Source organism: Lucilia sericata, unplaced genomic scaffold (assembly GCF_015586225.1).
Source record: "Lucilia sericata isolate MDLA Ls3-8-SP2 unplaced genomic scaffold, ASM1558622v1 Contig000949F_arrow, whole genome shotgun sequence".
Lineage (NCBI taxonomy): Eukaryota > Metazoa > Arthropoda > Insecta > Diptera > Calliphoridae > Lucilia > Lucilia sericata.
Window position 1 is genome coordinate 68759 of NW_023994934.1, and position 25864 is coordinate 94622.

The window sequence follows — 25864 nt, forward strand, 5'->3', positions numbered from 1 at the left end:
TAAGCATACACAAAAAATCCATTTAAATGAAAGAAAAAAAAACAAAAAATGTGCGCTTTATTATTACTAAAAGTTATTATTATTATTATTGATTATGGATCAGTAAATAAATCTATATATATTTAAACAAGACAACAGCATGAAGAAAACAAAAACATAAATATTAATATATTAAAGAAAAGATTGATGCTAAATGTGTATAAAAAAAATATTAAAAACAATTCCTGATACACTACACTCCCTCTTTCCAAAAACCAAAAAAATTATATTAACAAACCCAACAAACCCTTTTCCTTCCACTTATAGCTTATTTAATGTATTTATTGTAATTCATCATAAAGTAACCGAAACAAAACCTTTAATGACAAACAGTAAAATTTAAATTTAACACTTTTTAGTATTTTAAAACAACAACAAAAATTCCCATAGTTTTCATAAAAGATTCAATTAAAAACAACATACATAAGTCATCAATCGTTTAACTAAATAAAAATAAAAACAAAAAATATATAAAATAAAGTATTATCACACGAAAATAAGAAAATAAAAATCATTAATAATAATACCAGGCATCATATACAACATATACATACATATTAAAACAACATTATTTAATAATAGCAACATGAATAAAACTCATTTCGAAAATAAAAAAACAAAAAACTTTCATATAATGAAGACAAAAACAAACAAAAAAAAAACTAAAAATTTCTAAATGTGGTTTTATTTGGCAAAAAAAAAAAAAAACAAACAAACAAAAGTAAGATTTTTAAGTTGTCCTAAACAGGTGCAATTTGCTATTTCTGTTGTTCAAAACTTTCGGTCAATGCTTGGATCCGGTACTAACCACTGTGGGCTTTATATCGACTTTAGATCCCTTAGAGTTGTCACACTATATGAATCATTTATAAAAGAAACAAGTAAGAGTGCTATATTCGGCTGTGCCGAATCTTATATACCTTTCACCACAGTGTATTTAAAAAATATCAATTCTATAAAATTTTAATTTATTTCATTTTCCCGTTTATATCATTATTATAGCAGTAGCAAAACGAACAACAACGCTAAACGAAATAAACACACAAAAAAACAAATACACATGGAAGTCAAACCAACAGGCATTCAAACATACGAAACGAAATACACAAAAAAACAAAATACACAAGGCAATAAAACCAACAGACATCCAAACATACGAAACTGAATACACCAAAAAACAAAAACAATATATACAAGGCAATGAAATATACGAAACGAAATACTCACAAAAAAGCAAAAACAAAATACACAACGCAAAGAAAACAACAGACATCCAAACATACGAAACTGAATGCATCAAGAAACAAAAACAATATACACAAGGCAATGAAACACACAGCCATCCAAACATATGAAACGAAATACTCAATGAATAAGCAGTGTTGTTGTTGTTGCTTATATCAAAGCATGAAAAAAATTGTCTTTTTTATGAAATTTTCAGAGGTTGTATCGGATTTTTGCTCATATCTCCGGTATTTATGGACCGATTTTGCTGATTTTAAATAGCGATCTTCCCGAAAGCATGTCTAATAAAATTATGGAAGATTCGGATCTCGCCGATATCTGGGGTCCTCTAAAAACTGATTTCAACAAACATACAGACAGACAGACGGACAAACAGACGGACATAGTGTAATCGACTCTGCTATCTATAAGAATCCAGAATATATAATAACTTTAGAAGAAATGAGGAAATGTGATTGGATTTGAATGAATATCATTTCATTTCGAATGGCCTGTTGGAACAGGTCTGCAATATGCGAAATCAATTGGTTCATCACAATCGCAATTAATAGTAAAGATCATCTTAGTATGCATTATATAAATCTCAAATTTTTGGTCTATTATTAAAGCCGCCCTTGTTGATGGGATGTATCCTAATATATGTATGTATGTATATACAGGAAATTTTTTTTTGGTTATATAGGCCGATTCTCGTAAAACTTGGAGAAAGGATTTGTTTTTAATTTTTAAGAATTTTTTATCCATCCCTGCATTATTTCTCACACATTTTTTGTGTTTGCTCTGTTTTGTTGTTATAAACAATATATTTGCTGCCAAAATCCAACTTTCTGATCTCTCGAATTCCGTTTATATATAAAATTGTAGAAAATTTAAAAACTAAACGTAATTGAAAACTTAGCCGGCTTACAGTAGATTTTAAGCCGCCGTCGACATATTTGGTGTCAGTCGCCGCCGCCGTTAATATTTGTCGGCGCAGGGCTCTGGTGCGGTTTTGTTTTTTTACGCGAAAATTTATAATTTTTATTAATTATTGTTAATATTACACAAAAATGCCTGAAACTTTAGTAAACAATGAAGTAGAGACCTTAACAAATGAAGCAGTAAAATGTGAGTCCACAGAATCTCCCAGTACGGAGAAGGCGGCAAAAACTGAAAGCAACAATGAACAAGAAACAACAACTCCTGTGAAAACACCAAATTATGATTTAAACAAATTTCGCTTGCAGCGTATACTTAACAATAATACTCGTAATAAGAGTATAGCTTTATTGGGTAATTTCCCCGATTTATCGCCAAGTGATAAGGCCATTGTTATATTTGAGAAGAAGGCATTCCAAGAAAGTGAGGTTGCTACCGGCAAAGACGAAGAAGAAGAAGAGAATGCCAAAGAAAATGGCAGTAAGGAAAGTGTTAAAGAAAAAGTGGAGACGGCAGAGGAGGAGGAGCCAATGAAACCTACTTATTTTTGCAGTGATTTAATAGTACAAACACAATTTATCAATAATATTTATGGCAGCTATCAATGTACACCACCGGCTAAATTAAGTGGTAAGTTAATTGTCTTAAACTTTGGTTATTTTGAAAAGTAAAAAAAAATGCACTACTTCAATATGGGTGGCACTAATTTATCAGTTGTTGTTTCAATAACGTTCGGCCGTCTCCAAACGATCATACATAACAAGGTTTAACATTAAATGAAAGCTCTGCGACTGTCATGGATACATCTTTTAATTAGTTTTATTTTGGATTATAATAACAAATAAATTTCTAATGTTTCTTTAAACTATCTATAAAACTCCGATACAGTCTTACTTCTTAAGTTTCTAATATATATATTTTTTTAAATTTAGGTGTTAAGGCCACTGTTGTTTATCCTGCTACTGATAAACACATCGAAAAGTATTCCATTTGTCAGAAATTTGTAATAAATGAAACTCCTGAGCTATACAAAGAAATCACACTTCCTTACATTACCACCAGTCAATTTTCCTTAGAGGTAAGTACAGAAATCTGTTTATTAAATGTATTTGAAAGAAATATTTGGACTTTTATTAACTGATACTTAGTACGGTTCATATGAAAAACTGATAAATACTTTTCCGTTCATAAATTTTCCTGAAAACACACACACAAACATAACTTCCTTTTTTCAGTGGGTTTACAATATTTTGGAACATAAACAAGAAAAAGAACGTATTATTTTTGAAGATCCTGATCCAGAAAATGGTTTCATACTCTTGCCTGATCTTAAATGGGACGGACGTAATGTTGAAAATCTGTATGTCTTAGCTATAACTCATAAACGTGATATTAAATCTCTGCGAGATCTCAATTCTTCACACCTTCCATTATTGCGCAATATACGCTCACGTATTGCTGAGGTAATAGAAACGCGTTACGGTATACTAGCTACTCAATTACGCATGTATTTCCATTATCAACCTTCGTTCTATCATCTGCACATACACATTAATCCTGTACGCAATGATGCTCCCGGTATTTGGTGTGAAAAATCTCATATGTTAGATACTGTTATAAATAATTTGGAACTTTTACCCGATTATTATCAAAAAGCTACTCTGCCGTTTGTTTTGTATGATGGCAATAAACTTTTGGAATTATATGAAGCTAAAATGACCATTAGAAAAGCACTTAAACGTTCAGCGGAAAAAGTGGATGCTACAGCAGAGGAGAAAGATGATGTTGACGATGTTAAAGCTAAAAAACCAAAACTTAGCGAAGAGACTAATGAAGCTTTGGACGAACCAAAGGCTGTGACTAACTAATAATTGTGTTTGTGTTATTATAATAGTATTGGACTGTTATGATTAACGTACTTAGAACATACATACTTTTTTTGCAATTATAATTAAGTCAAAATTTTAACATTTTATTATCTTTAAAAATTAATTAAATGAAGAAACTATTTACGTTTTAAATCTTGAAAAATATGAAAACTGTTTTAATTGAAAATGAGTGAAAAGAATTTACAAAGTTTAAATTATGGATATAATTTGAAAATTATCACATTTTTAACGTTTTACTGATGTCTAGAGTTCAGTCCTGAAAGATCACTGGTTATGCGACGATAAATGATAGACAGACAGATATGTATCGATCACTCTATCTATCTATCTAGGTATCGATCACTCTATCTATCTATCTATCTAGGTATCTATCTAGGTATCTATCTAGGTATCTATCTAGGTATCTATCTAGGTATCTATCTATCTATCTATCTATCTATCTATCTATCTATCTATCTATCTATCTATCTATCTATCTATCTATCTATCTATCTATCTATCTATCTATCCATCTATCTATCTATCTATCTATCTATCTATCTATCTATCTATCTAGGTATCTATCTAGGTATCTATCTATCTATCTATCTATCTATCTATCTATCTATCTATCTATCTATCTATCTATCTATCTATCTATCTATCTATCTAGTCTATCTAGGTATCTATCTAGGTATCTATCTATCTATCTATCTATATATCTATCTATCTATCTATCTATCTATCTATCTATCTATCTATCTATCTATCTATCTATCTATCTATCTATCTATCTATCTATCTATCTATCTATCTATCTATCTATCTATCTATCTATCTATCTATCTATCTATCTATCTATCCATCTATCTATCTATCTATCTATCTATCTATCTATCTATCTATCTATCTATCTATCTATCTATCTATCTATCTATCTATCTATCTATCTATCTATCTATCTATCTATCTATCTATCTATCTATCTATCTATCTATCTATCTATCTATCTATCTATCTATCTATCTATCTATCTATCTATCTATCTATCTATCTATCTATCTATCTATCCATCTATCTATCTATCTATCTATCTATCTATCTATCTATCTATCTATCTATCTATCTATCTATCTATCTATCTATCTAGGTATCTATCTAGGTATCTATCTATCTATCTATCTATATATCTATCTATCTATCTATCTATCTATCTATCTATCTATCTATCTATCTATCTATCTATCTATCTATCTATCTATCTATCTATCTATCTATCTATCTATCTATCTATCTATCTATCTATCCATCTATCTATCTATCTATCTATCTATCTATCTATCTATCTATCTATCTATCTATCTATCTATCTATCTATCTATCTATCTATCTATCTATCTATCTATCTATCTATCTATCTATCTATCTATCTATCTATCTATCTATCTATCTATCTTTATAGCAATCTTTCTATCCATCCATCTATCTATCTATTGCAAATTGACTCCATTTTTCTTATTTGTATAAAAAACATCAATCATTTTCTTCTATTTTGTTTCATTTTTTATTTGTTTTCTTTAAATAATACATATTTGTTGTGTTTTTTTATTTTGTATAATGTATATTATATAATATAATTAATTAATAATGAACAACTTAGTTAAGCAAAATTGTTTAAACATCACCAAGTGAATTGAACGTTGTTTTTCCGGTTGTTTAATGAGTAATTTGTTTTTCAGCTTTCTTCTGTAAAGTTTTTCTTTAATAATAGTAGTATATGAATTGGTTTATCTTTGTTTATATAAAGTTATACATATATTTTTCTTTTTTTGTTTAAACATTGAAATTTGAACTTAAAAATTGCATTTAAATAAATATAAATATTATTTTCTTTTGCTTTAATAACTATTCAAAGGTAAAAACTTTAAGCTCTTAACTAAAAACCAAAAGAATAATAACTATACTCAGGCCATATATATATTATGAAGTATTTATGTTTGTAATGTGTCTGTAAACTCAAGCTGGGAAAATATAAACGACTTAAAAGCTAAAATAAATGTTTATATAAGTATATAAATGTAAATAAAACTTATTATTCTTTAAGGATATTATGAATATATAAAGCAAAAGATGACATCAATACAAAGTGAAGGAGATAGATAAAGAGGGAAAAGTATTTCTTAGTTAAAACATGTCTTGTTTTTTGTATTTATTTATATTATACGACTATGCCAGTGGAAGGTTCTGCTCCCAAAATATCCGATAATCTTTGTTGATAATTGGCCAAAGTATTGGAATCTGTTATGCCGCGTGCTTTGCACGATAATTGTAAAGCGTTAAGATATTGTAATTCTGTGAATTGTAAACCACGCTCCACCAGAGTGGTGAGTATGACCTAAACATTTACAAAATTTAAATTTATTAATAAAAATATCTATAATTTAAGTTATTAAGTTAATGTTAACACTTACATCAGGTTCCATGCATAACAATTCATAAAATTGTTTAGCTTGATCGAGTGCTACCTCCCGCGAGGCTGTTATATTACTTAAGGTTTGTTGTAAGGCCAAAGCATTACGACACATACGTTGTACGGTGATTTGATCTATTTGTTCAATAGTATTGGAGGCTTGTATTAAAATACGTGCTGCAAAGTGTGCCAAACCTTCAAAGATATACTGAAAAGAAAATGGGAAGAAAGATAAGTAAGTATTTGACTAGCAGCAAACGAAAAGTAAGTATAAACATGTATAAATAGGAAATATGATTTGATCCTTTACGACTATAGCAAAATGCAAGTGAATTGCTTTTAATTTCTCCAAGATATGTAGTGAAAACCAAACAAAATCAAAACCTATTTAACTATTTTTTTGAATAACTCTTGAACTATAAAAGCTATCTGCATAAAACTTGTGTCTTATGATAGATGGAAATATTAGCTTTTATTTGAATATAATTTTTCTACCCATTGTCACGCCCTTAAGCTTATATTTGTAAAATTTATCTTTAGGAATCAATAACGCCCTAATAAGTGGGCGTGGCAATTTTTAATTATTACCACTAGATAGACAAAATTCTTCTTAATATTCATGCCAAATTTCAAAGAAATTGCTTCCGAAATGACCGAGATATTCTTAAAAAACTAAAACAGTTGTGAAGCCACCAAATTTGAAAAAATCAATTTGTCCTTTTTTTTGTAAAGTAATAGGTGAACAGAATTTACCAGTAGGTGGATTCCCATAGAGACTTTTCTTTAAAGCTTTATAACTCCTTAACTAATGAAGATAACTTCAAGGAGTTTTGGCCATATGATAGAGTGGAAATTCAGCTATTTTCTGAATATAGTTTGACCCGCCCATTGCCACGCCCACTTGGTTAAATTTTGTAATATCTCATAAAAAGGTGTACATTTCCATTATATTTGAAATTAACTGATGTTTGATGATGTCCATGGAAAGCTGATATTGTGCTCTAGCTTTGTGCCAAGTTTCAAACAAATTGCTTTTGATTTGGTCGAAATATTCAGTGAAAAACAAAATTGTTTTCAAACTAAAAATTTTCGAAAACTGTTCCAAAATCATTTTTACACTTTTCTCAATAACTTTTAAACCACAAGGGCTAACAGTATGCAACTTGTGTCTATTGATAGATTGGAATCTTAGCAAGCTCATAGGCTAACTTTTTCCGCCCACTGCCGCGCCCATCTGGGCACATTTTCTTATATATAATTAGGGCGGCGTATAAGTCCCTAATTAGGGGGCGTAACAGTTTTTAAATGTTACCGACACCTAGCCAATTTCTTTCTCTATATGTATACTAAATTTCCAAGAAATTGCTTCCGAAATGGCCGTGATATTCATAAAAAACTAAAATAGTTATGAAGCCACTAAAATAGATAAAATCAATCTGGCCTTTTTTATGAATAGGTGAACAGAATATAACAGTAGGTGAATGTATATCGGGTAAGGTGTTGCTTTGTAAACACAACCTGCTGCTCCTAGGATGGAATCTTCTTCTGGATTAACGATTTCAACAGTTGTCCTTATGCATCAAAAACTTTTGACGTTAACAACTTTAGCCTCTATCAATTAAATTATTAAAAACTTAAAAAAAATATTAATAAAACTTGATTTATTACTTAATAGAATCAATTTGCAACTTCACTTTAGTAAAAGAATTTTTGGATCAACTTAATTTTTGTATGAAAAATCGATTTTTCTATAGAAAATGCAATTTATTTAGTGAAAATTCGAAGTTTAAGTAAAAATTAGTTTTCTACTCATTTTGAAAAATCAATTTGAAAACAAAAGTTTCTTTAGTTAAAAGGCTGACCAGTATTGTCAAAATACTAAGGTGAAGAATAACTAGTTAATATTCTAAAAATCATTATCTTACCTTTGTTTTTCTGGGATGTAAAGTATTCCGAAAAGCTTCATCCATTTCAGACAAACGTTTGGTAAATACCTGAACCTGGTGATCAGGCTCTAAAATATCATCTTTTGAATCAATAAAACTATCCACGCGTGTTGGAGCGCGTTTCGAACGCAAATAGTGGAAACATTGCACACGGACCTTTACAAAATAAAATGATTAGCCATTAAATACCACTTATAAATAACAATTCAGTACCTCTAAATGTAAAACCAGCAAACATGTATTGGCCAACTCATCAAATTCCAAAGCCAAATTAGTTAAAACCTTAATAGTGCCATCATTAACCGCTACACCTGTAGTCAAGCCATTACCCAATGGTCTACGCAAATCATTGGCAAATTCTGATATACGAGCCGAAAACCATTCCATACTCTCTTGCAGTATGGCCAATTCTTTTAGAACACTAATATCGGCTAAAATCTCTTGCTGAGATATACCATCTTTGCCCAAATTACTAATTAACATTTCGGCTTCTCTTATATTACGTTGTTGTACATCAACAGGACTTTCTTCTTCTGAGGTCTCAAAAGTATTGCGATGTAATTTCTTATTTTGTTTAGTAGGAGGTTGTGTGGAATTTTTCAAATCCATCCAATTAGGTAAAGTTCTAAGAAAAAGGGAATTGTTTATAAAATATATGTATAAGAAGAAAGTTATTTAAGACTTACTTTAAAAATCTACTAATATCCTCATCTTTTAACCAGGTGACACTATAAATTCTTTTATCCTCGGTATCGGGCTGCACTATGCCACGATAAGCCGCCTGGCAGATTTCCCTATAATCTTTTAAAACCGAGCACACAGTCTTCAATAGCTCCTCCGAATAGAAAGGTAAATCTTGTATAAGTTGTTTGGTTTCTATTAAACATCTTTCAACTCTAGCCGTGGACTGTAGTATGGGCCGAGAAAGATTCATTAATTTCATTTCTTCGGGCATTATAATGGCCCGCCAAACATCTTGATTTTTCGAAAAGGTATCAATAGTCATTTGTAATTGAGAGTTATGACCCTTGGAAAGGAATGTATCCTTTATGTAGTTATCAATGAAATCATGTAGACTGCAAGGTTGCCTAGAAGGAAGAATAAGAATTTTATAAATCAGCTTTCAGATATAAAGTATTTACTGCTGCTTACCCTGGTTTACATTTCATAAAACCCTCAATTTCTTGTATGTAGCCCATTAAAGGTAAATAGACTTTTGTTATAACACCCTGATCGGGTGTACAAATCAATAGTTTTTCACGTTGTTTCTCATATGGAAGAGTTGTTTTAAAACTAGCACCACCACCTGCTTTACCGCCACTGGCATTTAAAGCCGCATTTAAATTGTCATTGGATACATCGGAAACATTGCGTCGATGCTCTTTTGTATTCTCCGTTGTAGGTGTTTTGGTGGTTGATGATTTATCAAATTTAAATAGAGATTTTTTAGTACTGTAAATGTTAAACAATATAATTAATGAAATGTTTTTTTAAAGGTTTTTTTAATTTATTAACTACTGTTATTTGTTAACATTAAAAATATTAACTAGCCGTTTATCAGGATTTATTTAAAACAGAGATCCAAAATAACTTGTCCACTTATCTAAAGTTTAAGTAGTTATTACAAGTTTTTAGTTAAAACAGAAAAATTTACCAGAAATACTTAAAAATAAATGACTTTTTTTTATTTAATTTCTATTAATCATTACTTTTTCTACAGGTTTAACTTTTAAAAACTAGGTGAACAACTTATTTTCGTTCCTTGATTCAACTCTAAAGGTTTTTATTTAAAAAAATTACCATTTATAATCAAACGGAGAACGTTTTCTTTTTAATTAGAAAGAGTTTTTAAAATATTATTAAATAAATTCTTTAAAACTCTAAAAATAAGACTTATATCAAGTTATATTTCGAAACTTTTCAAACCTATTTAAAAATCTTAATTTTGCAAATTATATTCACAACTTACCTTGGAACTTTGCGTCTTAGGAAAAATGTGTTAATATTATTAGTGGGCTCACTGTATGCAGACTGTGAAGCATCATCAGCGGAAGCATTTTGTATATCAAGATAATCGGTTAAAAGCAATTGCAGCTAAAATGAAAATAAAAGCGAGAAAAATTTATAAAATTTCAATAAAACAAGAATAAAACTAAAATTTTATTAAGTAATTTCATTAACTACATACCACCGACTGAGCTTGTGACCAAAAATCGGTTAAAGTATAATGTTGTGGTCCCACTACTTGATACTTTTGCACAACAACCAAAAAATTCTTCAAAAGCGTGGCATGAGTGCGAGCTATGGCCTTAAATTGTTTATAGATAACATCCAATAAGGTTAGCAGAGGATAACGTTCATTAGACACTATCGTATTATCAATCATTTGACGTGTGGTATTGCGCACTACTTCCAGCAATTCAGTTTGTATGCCAACACGTAATTTCTCAATGGAATCGGGTACTTTTTGCAACATACCAAAACACTCGACAATTATGGCAATAAAATAGGTCATACTTAATTCAGGATCTATAAGATCAGCATCTTCGATTATTTCGGTTTTTGAAAGATCCGCACCTTGGGCCATTTCCTGTAGAGCTTTGCGTACTCGAGCATTGGCCTCAATACGATCGGTTGAACGTCGAGCAGTGATGTTGCGTGAAAAGTTGACATTTAAACGTTGAGAATTGGAACGTTGTAAATCATTTAAAACACCATTGGCTGAACAGTTGTAGACTTGAGCCACTAATTCCTCATGCAAACGTTGGTATAAGTGTTGACGACGACCCATTAGATCGGAGCGTATATCAGCTAAACCCTCGACCTCTTTAAGCGGACCATTGACTAAGTTTAAAGCATCGGTTAGGACTTTACTGGCATGTAAATACTGGCGCTTAGAAGTATAACTAACCACACTTTGAGGCACTTTACGTAAATCGTTGCTAAATCATAATATAACAATTGTTAAAAACATTTCATTTATTTCATTTTCATTATAAACTTACATTTGTTCCAACATCACTAAAACATGTTTATGTTGCACCACATCTGTCCACATTTTCTTTAACTCCTCCCTTCTACATTGCAGTAGTCTTTTGCAGGCACTCAAATTCTCCTTAACCGCATGTATCTTCTCTCGACTGTTATTCACCTCTGTGGATACTTTAGTGAACAGGGGTATAACCTGTGATAGTTGTTGATCATGTTTCGATACCAAATCATTTAATCTTTTATCAGATTTCTTAAATTCATTTTCAATTTTAGACTTTTCTTTTTGACGTTCTTCATTGGTCTCACTGAGACCCAATGATTTAATGACATTAACAATGAGACCACAGCCAGCCTGAAAAAATTTGAATAATAAGATTTATAGTAAAATAACAACGCCCTTTAAATTGTTTAAAAGATAAACAAACTAAAATTCTATAGTATTGGCAAATTGTTCGTTTTTTTATTGTTGTTATTATTAATATAAAATAGGGGAAAGTTTGACAGCTGCTGTCAATAATGGAACGATAACAGCAACTTGTAAAATGTCATCATCACTGTGAAAACTTTCAGTCTCAATTTTCAACTTGATTTTCTTATGTTTTTACTTTAAGTTTGCACAAAACTTCATTTGTTTGAGATGGAGTATTGTTTTAGGAATATTTTGAAGTATTTTTTATAATTTTTTAATAATATTTACCTCATCTTTTCCATATTTTACACCCCTAGGAGGTTTTGTTGGTGGTGGCGGTGTAGCCATATTGCTTAACACTGAAATTTACTAGCAAAGCGATGCCAGTTGTTTGTTTCGAACTGTGACTGACAGCTTTTGTTTAATGTATGTGTTTATAAGCGAGCTGCCCAATCAATACGTTAAACTTGTGCATGAAGAAATCTTCAACTTTGGCGTATGAAAAAGAGGAGAAAGAGAGAAAAATGAGCACAAAAACAAAACTGTAAAAATTATTGTTTGTCGTTTTTCTTGTGTTTAATTGTGATTTGTGTGTGTTTTTCATATTATTAAAACATATTTCTTTATTTTTTCATATAAGTCGGCAACGCAACGCAGTTGGACGCAATGTATTGTATGGGTCTGAGTCTTTAAAGCAAAGAGATGCCAGTAGTTTTAATTAAAAATAACAAACAGTGTTGCATTTTCCGCTATTAGCAGAGACAATGTTAATTTTAAGTTGACAACAGCAATTTAAGAAACTTAAATGTTAAATATCTGTTATATATTAGTGTTTAAAAATAAAACTCTTATTATTGCTACTAATTTCTTTATTATCTTTCAAATAGTTTTATCTTTATTTGGTTTTATTTTTAATGTAAAGTTATATATTTTATATAAACATTTTTATATGTTTTTTTTTTGTTTGTTTTGACGCTTTATTATAGTTATAAATTTTCTCTAATTTCTATAAATATTAAAGGTTTTTGTTTATTTTTTTAATTTTGTGTTAAATCTTTAAAGATTTGTTATTTGGTGCATTTAAATATTTCCGGCCAACATAAAACAATAGGTGGCTTATTTTTTGCTTTAATTAGTTTGTTTTTTTTTAAATTTATTTGTATATATTAAGCATTTTTTATTTAATTAATTAACATGTGCTGAATTATACAATACATTTAATATATATTTTTGGTTTTAGTCATGATGTGTGCTGTTTCGTTTATAACTTTTATAAAATTGTAAATATTTCAAAAATTTTGAGATAATGGGGTGTTGTTTCAAACAAAAAATTAAATTTATAATTTTGAAATAAGTTTACTTTAATTCGTTTGACTTTTGCTAGATCGGGGGGTAGTTTGAACTTTAATTTTGTTTTTTTTTTTTTGAAAATCGGAGGTATTTTTAAATTACTAATGATTGTTTTTTTTTAATATTTACCTTTTTAATGAAGTAAAGTTTAAGGTGTTTTAACTATATTTTGAAAACTAAGTTAACGTTTTGAGAATTAGTAATTTTAGTTTTTATTTATCTGTGTCAAATTTTAAACTTCTCTAAACGTTTACTTGTTTAAATAAACATAAAGAAACATTCGTTATATTTTGAAAAGGGATAACTTTTAAATAATTACGTAGTACTTAGTTATGTATAAAAGTTTTTGTTGTTTAAAATAATATTCAAAAAATTAATACAATAAAACAATTAATAATAAAAATAAGAGTACATTTTATAATTACTACATTTTTCTTAAGATGCCATATAAAACATTTTAATAAAACTTTCAAAATTTCTTTGTTCTTTAAAATTTCCAAAATCTGTTTAGCATGGCATCCTAAACTTTTAATAATATCTGCTTTATTTTTTTGTAGTTGTTATTTTAATTTGTGACTACAATTTTTGACTTATTTTAAAATTTTCTCTAATTATTTCGTGTTTTAATTTTGGCAATTAATTTTAATAATAAATTGTTTAAGAATATAAATATATAATTATTTTGCGTTGTTGTTATTTTTGTTTGGTTTCTTTCATTACGTTTAAATCTTTTTTAAAAATTTATTTCTTAATATCATTGTTAATGATGCTTAAACGACGAATATTGGGTTTGTCATAGTCCTCCATGGAAATCCCTCTTGATAGTTTGCGTGTACCGTTGGTGCCATCGAACGAACCGGAACTGGTGGAAAATGCACGACCACGATCAACGCCCGGCATAATGACGGATGTTAGAAGACCTTGACCTTTGCAGAACAATAGAATCGATTGGGCGACTTTAGCGGGCTGCAAAAAGAAATAATTTAGAAAATTTTGAAATATTCTATGGCATAAAAAAGGATTTTTTGTGTAAAAGCTTTCTTAAGAAAAGCCTTTTAAAGCTTTTTTGTAAAAAAATATTTTTAAAAGTGAAACTTTAAAAAAGATTTTTGTTAAAAAAATACTTACCGCATCAGCTAAAACATCACCAGCTCTTTCAATCTTCAACATGGTGACCTTTTCCTTTTCAATATCACGATGTAATTTCTCGACCATCGAAGCATAAGGACTCAACATGCCAGTGATTAAAATGACATCAACTTTACAGCCCTTCAAAGTTAAATCCTTGCGACTAAAAAATACAAACACAAACAATTTAAAGTAATAAAATGAAAAATATTTAGAATAAATGCAAATAAAAAAGAAAACGTCATCATAAATAAATCTAAACTAAAGAAAAAAGCAAAACGTATACTTACTTCATAAATGCTTTGACATAAAGACCCACATTTTTGCTATTCAAAGTGCCTCTTAAACGTTTTTGATATTCGTTAACAATCTTCTCCTTGTCCGGATTATCGCCAACCAATTGCTATACAGCAGTTTTTGTTTTTGTGTGTTTTTATTTTTTGGTTTATTTGTTTGTATTAACAAATAAATTAAAATAATAATAGAAAAAATTTGAGAAAAAAACAGTTTTGTATGTTTTTTTGGTTGGTTGGTTTAAGTGGGGTAAGGTGGTGGTTTAAATTGGATTGGTTTGGTCATGATGAGGATGAAATAAAATAAATAAAAACATCCATCAATTAAATGAAATTAATTATCTTATAGCATACATAAAACATAAAAAAAATAAATTGCAAAAAACAACAACTACATTGACATGCAAAATTTTAGAAAATTATTGCATAAAAACACTTTAATCTTTTTTCAAGTGCTTTTAAGACATTTATGTTAAATAAATTGTAAAATAATTAATTCAAATTAATTTGTAAATATTACAATTTTATATGGTAAATCTTTTTCATGGATGTCAAGTGACTTACTATGAATGTCAGTTTGTCAATTGACATTTATAAATTTATAAACAAATGATTCTATTGGGGATTTAAAAATAAGCAACAGGAGAGGGGGCGGGGGTAGAGAAATGCAAATAATATGCTAATAACTACTAGAAAAAGAGTATATTAATAGAGATATAACTAAGGATAAAGAGAGAGAGAGAGAGAAAGAGATAATGACATTCCTATTAAAGGCCTATTATCATTAACCAGGAACCAGACTTTTAAATGTCAAAGAAAATTTCAAGTCAATACAAATAAAGAGAAATGAAATAATAGGAAATGCAAAGAAACTATATAGAAAACTGTTATATTGGAAATTGTATTTATATAACACTGTTATGCAGACGATTTTTTTATAGGAATCTGTTATACAGTATTTTTTTTTTAAAGAAAGCTGTAATATAGACAATTTTCTTTATAGAAAACTCTTATACACATAATTTTCTATATAGTAAACTGTTATACACACATTTTTTTATAACTGTTAGACTCACAATGTTCTTTATAGAAACTAAGTATTATACAGAAAATTTCCTTAATAGAAAACTGTTATACAGAAAATTTTCTTAATAGAAAATTGTCTTTATAGAAAGCTGTTATATAGACAATTTTCTATATAAAAAACTGTTATACAGATAGTTATCTTTATAGAAAACTGGTATACACACAATTTTCATTATAATAAACTGTTATACATACAATTTTCATTGTAGTAAACTGTTATACACACAATTTTTAATATAGAAAACTATTATACAGACAATTTTCTATATAAAAACTGTTATACAGAAAGTTATCTTTGTAGGAAACTGTTATAAACACAATTTTTATAAAGAAACCTGTTACATAGACAATTTTCTTTATAGAAAACTGTTATACAGATAGTTTTATGTATAAAAAATTGTTATGCACTCATTTTTTATTAGAGTAAACTGTTATACACACATTGTTTTATATAAATAACTGTTATACAAACAATTTACCTTATAGAAAACTGTTATACAGAAAATTTCCTTAGTGCAGAATGCTGTTATACAGACAATTTTCTATATAAAAAACTCTTATACAGATAGTTATCTTTATAAGAAACTGTTATAAGCACAATTTGTTTATAGACAACTGTTATACACACAATTTACATTATAGTAAACTCTTAAACACACAATTTTCATTATATACACAATTTTCAATTAGAAAACTATTATACAAAAATGTTTCTATATAGAAAACTGAAAAACAGTTATAAAAACAATTTTCTTGATCGAAAACTGTTATAGAGAAAATTGTCTTTATCAAAAACTTTTCTTCATAGAAAACTGTTATACATTAAATTTTCTTTATATAAAACTGTTATACAAACAGTTTTCACTTTTACACACAATTTTCAATAACGGAAACTGTTGTAGAAAAATGATATACACAAAATTTTCTCTATAGAAAACTGTTATAAAGAGAACTTTCTTTATAAAAAACTGTTATAAAGACAATTTTCTTAATCGAAAACTATTATACATACAATTTTCATTTAGTAAAACTGTTATACACGCAATCTTCATTATAGAAAACTGTTATACAAAAGTTTTTCTATATATAAAAGTGTTATACATAAAATTTTTTTATAGGAAACTGTTATACATACAATATTCATTATGGAAAACTGTTATACACACAATTTTCGATATCAAAAACTGTTATAGAAATTTTTCTATATAAAAAAACCAAATTTTCTTTATTGAAAACTGTTATAAAGACAACATTCTTTATAAAAAACTGTTATGCACACAATTTCCAATACAACAAAAACTGTTATACATACAATTTTACTTATATGAAACTGTTATACTCACAACTTTTTATATAGAAAACTGTTATACACACCATTTTCTCTATAGAAATCAGTTTTACACAAAATTTTCTTTATATTAAACTGTTATACAGAAAGTTCTCTTTATAGAAAACTGTTATACACACAATTTTTGAATTAATTTAAGTGGAAACAAATGAAAACAATACAATTTTGAAATATATTTAATGTAATAAGAAAATTGAGGTTAAAAAAAGGACATTTCGAAACTATGAAGAAAGAAGCTTTTACTTTAAACTAGCAACAATGAACTGATATTCATAAAATGTTTCCAATGAAAGAATGTTTCTAAAATCTAGTCTAAATAATACTAGCTAAAAGTTTAAAATGGAAAATGTTTTTTTAGAATAAAAAAGCTTATTTTAAAAAAGTTTAACACAATACCTCCATAACCTGGGTAAAAGGGAATTGATTGTATTTTTTTGTATGGTTAAAGGTAATAAATTGTGTTAAAATTTATAACCACAATATTAAAACAAAAAGAATATGTGAAAAATAAATTTTTAAATAAAAAATTATATATTTTTTGTTTAAAAAAAAAGAGAGAAAGAAAAAAAAAAAAAGAATAAAATACACAATTATACACACACGAAAATATAGAGTATATTAACAAAATAATATAATAAGTAAACGAATAGCGGTGTTTACAATTGGAACCGCAGCCACAAATAGAATGAAAAAAAAAAAAACTGTTATACAAACAATTTTCCAAGTAGAAAACAATTTTACAAAGATTTTTCGATGTAGAAATCTTTTATACTTACAATTTTCCATATAGAAAACTGTTGTCTATAAAGAAAACTGTTATACAGACAATTTTCTTTAGATAAAACTGTTATACGGACTATTTTCTTTAGACAAAACTCTCATGCATATAATTTCCTTAATAGAAAACTGTTATATCAACAATTTTCTATATGGAAAACTCGGAAACTGACAAATTTCTTTAGAGAAAACTGTTAAACAGACAATTTGCTATAAAAAACTGTTATACTGACAATTTTCTATATATAAAACAGAGATTTTTCGACGTAGAAATCTTTTATACGTACAATTTTCCATATAGAAAACTGTTATACTTAATTATCTATAAAGAAAGCTGTTATACAGACAATTTTCTTTAGATAAAACTGTTATAAGGATTGTTTTCTTTAGAAAAAACTCTCATGCTTATAATTTCCTTAATAGAAAACTGTTATATCAACAATTTTCCAAATGGAAAACTCGAATACTGACAAATTTCTTTAGAGAAAACTGTTAAACAGATAATTTGCTATTAAAAACTGTTATACTGGCAATTTTCTATATATAAAACTGTTATATTGACAATTTTCTTTAAAGAAAACTGTTATATTGACAATTTTCGTTAAAGAAAACTATTATATTGACAATTTTCTTTAAAGAAAACTGTTATACCAGAAAATTTCTACATAAAAAACTGTTAAACTGTTTCTTTAGAGAAAACTGTTATACAGGCAATTTTCATTAAAGAAAACTTTTATATCAGTAATTTTCTATATGTAAACTGTTAAACAGACAGTTTGGTGTAAAGAAAACTGTTATATTGACAATTTTCTTTAAAGAAAACTGTTATAACAGCAATTTTCTTTAAAGAAAACTGTTATAACAGCAATTTTCTTTATTGAAAACTGTTACACAGACAATTTGCCTTATAAAAAACTCTTATACAGACTATATTTTTGATAGAAAACTTTAAAACAAACATCCATTACAAATGTGTACAATCGCCAGCTGCTTGTGGCTAGCAGTTCCAATTACAATCACGCTGCTAAAAGTTGCATTAAAACACTGTTTATTTAAAATTTTAGTTTTTCTTTTATAAAAATTTAATTCAATTATAAGATTGAAAAACAATTCAAAACCAATATTAATGGAAAAATTAATACTATTAACTTTTTTTATAGAATATTTTAATTATTGCTTTAAACTAATAAAAAAAACAACATTTATTTATTATATTATTTTGTTTTTACAACCACCAATAAAAGTAAAAAGTACTTTTGATTAAACATTTATAAAAACGCTTAAATATATTATATAATATAGAATATAAATTAAACTTTTAAACAACTTACATGACCAAATTTATGATACATCAAAAAACTTTCAGCCGATTGAGCCACTTCATCATTTTTCCATTGTATAAGCTATGAGAATAAAATAAGAAGAAGAAAAAACAAATATTAAATTGAAATATTTAAAACTTTAATTAACTTGATTCTTTTTAATCAAATACCCATCAATTTCAATAAAACGTAACAATTTACCTTCGATTTAAATGATTGCATTACAGTGGCTGCACTTCCGGTTGCATTGATGAGAATCAAACCCAAGACGCGTGTTGGATGTGCCAAACCAAAACGGGCCAATACATTGGCACCAGCACCCTCACCCAAACCAATGACATATTTAACATGAAGAAAATCCAAAACCGTAACTAAATCTTCACCCAACATTTGCAATGAGGGAAACTGGAAACTGTATGATGATGATGATGATGGTGGCGGTGATGATGACGACGATGGTGGTGGAAATTTTAAAATGGTATTAGAAAAAAAGTATGTGGTTTTATTAATTGATATAATGACACATATTGTTTGTTATTTAAAGAAACCACAAAACTTATTGGAGCGATAAATAGTTTGTGTGTTTTCTTCTACTTTAACATTTACTTACCTTTCAGGTAATGCATCAGCATTATCGGCATGTCCTGGTACATCGATGTGTATGAAACATGAACGTTCCTTAATTTCTGTCATACATGGACTATTGACAAATTCCTGGAAGGAATTATCTGAAATCATAAGAATTAAAGATTAAAAGGGGAAGGACTAGAGACACATTTATTTCCCTCAATAACTCAGGACTAAAGAGTCGTAAACTAGAAATGCTGATCCTTTTATTTCGCCCCAGAACTCGTTTTTCAGACTTAAAACATAAATTGCCATTTTTCTTGGAAACTAAAGACATTTATACCAATATTAATCTTAGTTCTTTTCCAGTTCTCTCCAACTGCATTTTAACTGACACAAAATACACACACACTCACACATTTAGTGAGTAACTGTTCCCCATAATTAAACACATTTTATAAAATAATTAACGTATGTGCTTTATTAAAAACATAGACAGACATTCTTTGTGATTACTGATAAATGATGTTATGTGTTGCAAAATCTTAAACCATTTGTCTTCCTCATGGACTCAAACTAAGTGAAAAATCTTTACAAATTAACATTATAATCCAGTAACATTTTGTTCTTAAGGTCACGTCTGTTATAATACTATTTTATGAATAGAAGCAACTCCTGGTGGTCACATATAAAAATGAAACATGTTTAACATAAAAATATTTTAAGGTTAAACGAAAGGAGTGGGAACAGAGAAAACTGTTATACAGTTAATGTTCAATAAAGAAAAACGGCTAAGTTGGTAATTTACTTACAGAAAACTGTTATACAGATAACTTTTCACTTAAAAAAGTGTTATATAGGAAATTTTCTAAATAGAAAACTGTTTTACAAAGAATTTTCTATAAAGAAAACTTGTATATGGTAATTTTTTATAAAGAAAACTTTTCTAAACAGAAAACTGTTATATGGATAATTTTCTACATGGAATACTCTTATATAAAGAATTTTCTGTATAGAAAACTGTTATAGTAACAATATACAATAGAAAACTGTTATAGTAAGTGTTATACAAAGAAATGTTTGTATAGAAAACTGTTATACAAGCAAATACAAAGAATTTTGTATAGAAAATATTTATATATACATTTATGCAAACAAATTTTCAATTTAAAAAACTGTTATACATAAAATTTCTATGCAGATAACTGTTATACAAACAATTTTCTACAAAAAAAACTGTTACACAATCAAATTTCTATATAGAAAACTATTACAGAAATATATAATAAAAAAAAAACTGTTATACAGACAATTTTCTATGTATATGGAAAACTGTTATACAGACAATTGTTATACAGAAAATTTTCTATATAGAAAACTATTATACATACATTATTCAAACAATTTTCTATGTAAAAAACTGTTATATATAAAATTTTCTACTAAAAAACTGTTATAAAATCAAATTTCTATACAGAAGACTATTATATAAACATTATTATATAAAAAACTGTTATACAGACAATTCTCTATATAGACAATTTTCTACATAGAAAACTGTTATACATACATTATTCAAACAATTTTCTATGTAAAAAACTGTTATGCAAACAAATTTCTATATAGAAAACTCTTATACATACAATTTTCTAAGTAGAAAACTGTTATACAAACAATTTTCTATATAGAAAACAATTATAGAAACATTATTATATAAAAAACTGTTATACAGACAATTCTCTATATAGAAAACTGTTATACATAGAATTTTCCATGTAGAAAACTGTTATACAGAACATTTTCTAAATAGAAAACTATTATACAGACAATTTTCTATATAGAAAACTGTTATTTAGACAATTTTCTATATAGAAAACTGTTATTTAGATAATTTTCTACATAGAAAACTGTTATACATACATTATTCAAACAATTGTCTATGTAAAAAACTGTTATGCAAACAAATTTCTATATAGAAAACTCTTATACATATTATTTTCTAAGTAGAAAACTGCTATACAATAAAATTTCGATATAGAAAACTATTATAGAAACATTATTATATAAAAAACTGTTATACAGACAATTCTCTATATAGAAATCTGTTATACATAGAATTTTCCATGTAGAAAACTGTTATACATTAAATATTCTATATAGAAAACTGTTACAGAGACATTTTTCTATATAGAAAACTGTTATACAGACAATTTTCTATATAGAAAAGTGTTATACAGACAATTTTCTGTATAGAAAACTGTTATACAGACAATTTTCTATATAGAAAAGTGTTATACAGAAAATTTTCTATATAGAAAACTGTTATACAGAAAATTTTTTATATAGAAACTGTTATACAGACAATTTTCTATATAGAAAACTTTTATGCAAACAAATTTCTATATACAAAACTCTCATGGAAACATTATTCTATAAAGAAAACTGTTTCTATATAGAAAACTGTTACACAGACAATTTTTTATATAGAAAACTGTTACACAGACAATTTTCTATATAGAAAACTGTTATACAGACAATTTTCTATATAGAAAACTGTTATACAGACAATTTTCTATATAGAAAACTGTTATACAGACAATTTTCTATATATAAAAGTGTTATACCGACAATTTTCTGTATAGAAATCTGTTATACCGACAATTTTCTATATAGAAATCTGTTATACAGACAATTTTCTATATAGAAAACTGTTATACAGACAATTTTCTATATAGAAAACTTCTATATAAAAAACTATTATGGAAACATTATTCTATAAAGAAAACTGCTATAAAAGCAATTTTTTTTAAAGAAAAATCAGTTATACAAACAATTTTCTATATAAAAACATAAATTTTATATATAGAAAACTTTTATATGAATACTTTTCTATATAAAAAAACTGTTATACTGAAAATTTCTGTATAGAAAAACCTTAAATTTTCACTATAAAAAGTTGCAACACAGACTCTTTTCTTTATAGAAAGTGTTAAACAGACAAATTTTATATTTTTCTCAAATTCATCTAATCGCTGTCCTTAAAATATTCATACAAAATACGAACAACTGCAAAAAGTAATAAAAGAAAAAATACTTACGATTACAACCCAGATCATGGACAGTAATAAAAACAGCACGTTTTTCTTGTTGTGTCAAATCTCCCTGTTTAAATTTTGAAGCACATAAAGAAAAGAAAATAAAAAAGATAAAATATAAAATATAAAGAAAAAGAAAATAGTATATTAATAGTTTTCTTGGCAAAAATAAATATAAAATACCCAAATAATTAAAAAAAAATAAACAAATACAAATAATTTCAACATACCTGTACCGTTACAGTAAGCTCACCACTTTTATCCGTATTTACAATGTATTTCTATAGAAAGTACACAGAAAGAAAAGAATGAGTAAAAAAAAATTGCCAATCATCATAAACAAATATGTATGCAAACAAATAGGTTAAGTGGGATTATAAAGGTTTCACTAGGAAAAAAGTGCATACGTTAAATAAATACATAATATCATTGAAGCTATTTGGCTAAAAAGCTAAAATACATATAAAAATATGTATGTATGTATGTGGGGGAAAAGTAACCAATTTATAAGAGGCTATGAAATGACCAAGATGAGTTATATACTTTTTCGCTTGCAGCTATAGTAGTTTGATATTTGATTTGTATTGAAATGTTTAAAATTATTTTTGTTTTTGCACAAATAATTTGCTTGTAACAACTTACCCCTGTTCATTTTAAGCTATGGTTTTTATTAATAAAATACTTTTTTATTTGGCTTTTGAAAAAATAAACCCTTTAAATGTTTTTACAAGTTTACCCTTTTTTTCAGCAAACTGTTAATTTAGAAATTGAATGGGGAATATGTGTGTATGTAGAACATCAACTTTATCGTTAGGTGTATTGAGACTAAATAAAATGAATAAAAACTTTTTTAAAAGTTTTAGCCACGAAATTTGCAAAACCTTATTTTTTTTTGCTGTAAATTAGAGATGACAAAAGGGTGGTAATACTAAAAAATTCTTTAAATTTTTTAGCTAATTTTTAATTTAAAACTTTAAAATTATTAAAATTATCTTTCAACTTAATGTTACAGCAAGAAACACGCTTAAATAAGTCTAATACTTATCATCTCTAATCTGGTAACTTTGCTGATTATCCTATTACCTTAAATGTCAAGTTGAAATAATATTGCCATACCTTGCCACAAAACGTTTAAGTATTTTCTGTTTACTTAATTTAAATTTCATAAAATAACTATAAATCATCATTATTTTAATAACAATTTTTAAACTATTACTTATATTAAACAAAACATGTTGTTGTTTTATATATTCTTCTTTTTGTTTCTTTTAATAAATTGATTTTTATTGCCATTTCACAATTCAATGAAATTGAAAAAAAGTTTTTTCTTTTTAATTTTCTTAATTTCTCCACCTTTTTTTACAGTTATTTTTATTGTTATTTTGTTTTTTTGCAACTGCAAGTACAACTCAATTGAAATGTCAATAACGTAGTGTGTGTGTTTACGAATGCAACAATAAATTGTAAACAAACGTCATAAACCATTTAAGTGAGACTTGTCTCTTAAATTCGCTTTTTAATTAAAAGTCAGGCACACATGTGTGTTGTTTGATTGCCGATTTTTTCTCGAAAAAAGTTTCCAAAAGGTTTACCACAGCAGGGTTGGAAAATTTGATGTTTTTTGTAAACAAAATAATATTTGAAGGTTAATGTTAAAAAGAGAAAAGAAAACTGTAGTCAGTTTTCATAATATATCATTATAAATCATTTTCTATATAGAAAACTGTTATACAGACAATTCGTTATACAGGAAACTTAAACACACACACACACACAATATTATATATCGAGAACTGTTTTCCATATATGTGTAACTGTTATACAATTTTCAATACAGAAAACTGTTAATACAAACAATTTTTGTATTGAAAACTGTTATATATACAATTTTCTATATGAAAACTATTATACAGACTACTTTCTGTATGGAAAACTGTTATACCTAAAATTTTCAATATAGAAATGATTTACACAGGCAAATTTCAATATAAAAAACTGTTATACAGACAAATTTTAATATAGAAAACTGTTATACAGACAAATTTTAATTTTAATATAGAAAACAGACAATTTTATGTATATAAAACTGTTATACAAACAATTTTCTATATTAAAAAACTCTTATACACACAATTTTCTATATGAAAAACTGTTCTATGTACAAAGCTGATATATTTTCTATTTATATAAAGAAAACTGTTACACTGACAATTTTCTATAAAGAAGACTGTTATACAGAAAATTTTCAGTTATAAGAACAATTATTTTTATATAGAAACTGTTAATCAAACAATATTCAGTGTCAAAAACTGTTATACAGACAATTTTCTATACAGAAAACTGTTATACAATTTTCTATATATAAAACTGTTATACAGACAATTTTCCATATAGAAATGTACTTTAAGAACAATTACCTAAAAAGAAATTTTTCTATAAAGAAATCATTTCTGAAATGAATTTTCTATTTAAAAAATATAAACAATTTTCCATATAAAAACTTTTATACAGATAATTTTCTTTATAGAAATCTATTATACTGAAAATTTCTTTAAGAAAACTTTTTCTTACTCGAAAGTTTTCTATATAAATTAAAGTTCAATGAAATAATAAGTAAGAAAAATACAATCATATGAACATTTCCATGCCTGATTAACATAAATTAATGTAGGTAACGCAAAAAAGGCACATGTTTTCTTCTTAATTATTGTTTTTGTAGGCTGTTAATAAATGATGAAAATATAACAAAATAACGATATTAGATATAGGAATATCATTATAACATGAAAATGCTTATTAACACAATGTAAGCATTCATTCTGTATAATATTATCGCACAGAACTTATTATTATTTAATTTGTAGCAAAATCTAATGGAATGCAACAATAAAAGAAAAAAATTAAATGTAAACTTTAAAAAATCTATAGTTTTTGTATTAATACAATGTATTTACAAATAAACATTATTTTAAATTAAATTTTCCTTCAAGTACTTTCACTATCTTACAAATT

General features: G+C 26.9%; 3 protein-coding genes across 12 annotated transcripts in view; 1 reads left to right on the forward strand and 2 right to left on the reverse strand.

Moving 5' to 3' along the window:
• The first annotated feature begins 2225 nt into the window (after positions 1 to 2225).
• On the forward strand, positions 2226 to 4229 carry LOC119609226 (m7GpppX diphosphatase). The gene is made up of 3 exons (XM_037963952.1): positions 2226 to 2832; positions 3135 to 3280; positions 3438 to 4229. Exons 1-3 carry the CDS (start codon positions 2334 to 2336, stop codon positions 4068 to 4070), a joined length of 1278 nt encoding a protein of 425 aa, XP_037819880.1. The 5' UTR covers positions 2226 to 2333; the 3' UTR covers positions 4071 to 4229.
• A 1390-nt stretch (positions 4230 to 5619) lies between these two features.
• LOC119609218 (exocyst complex component 4) lies at positions 5620 to 12291 on the reverse strand. Its single transcript, XM_037963934.1, has 10 exons — positions 12175 to 12291; positions 11492 to 11829; positions 10675 to 11428; positions 10456 to 10580; positions 9639 to 9938; positions 9173 to 9574; positions 8700 to 9111; positions 8466 to 8642; positions 6542 to 6748; positions 5620 to 6465 (listed from the first exon to the last, which is right to left on the reverse strand). The coding sequence occupies exons 1-10, from the start codon at positions 12232 to 12234 to the stop codon at positions 6289 to 6291; spliced, it is 2952 nt and encodes a 983-aa protein (XP_037819862.1). The 5' UTR covers positions 12235 to 12291; the 3' UTR covers positions 5620 to 6288.
• An 850-nt stretch (positions 12292 to 13141) lies between these two features.
• The window catches only part of LOC119609219 (uncharacterized protein ZK1073.1), a 76954-nt gene continuing 64231 nt past the window's right edge, over positions 13142 to 25864 (reverse strand). For 6 of the 10 annotated variants that reach the window (XM_037963936.1, XM_037963941.1, XM_037963935.1 and 3 more), the window contains 9 exons: positions 23083 to 23133; positions 22856 to 22919; positions 19801 to 19918; positions 19392 to 19602; positions 19200 to 19271; positions 17488 to 17496; positions 14655 to 14767; positions 14365 to 14527; positions 13142 to 14202 (listed from right to left, as the gene is read on the reverse strand). In XM_037963936.1, coding sequence (XP_037819864.1) covers positions 13978 to 14202; positions 14365 to 14527; positions 14655 to 14767; positions 17488 to 17496; positions 19200 to 19271; positions 19392 to 19602; positions 19801 to 19918; positions 22856 to 22919; positions 23083 to 23133 — 1026 coding nt within the window. In that variant the 3' untranslated portion in view covers positions 13142 to 13977. The remainder of the gene's footprint in view (positions 14203 to 14364; positions 14528 to 14654; positions 14768 to 17487; positions 17497 to 19199; positions 19272 to 19391; positions 19603 to 19800; positions 19919 to 22855; positions 22920 to 23082; positions 23134 to 25864) is intronic. The other 4 variants (XM_037963942.1, XM_037963937.1, XM_037963943.1 and 1 more) reach the window with 1 other exon arrangement.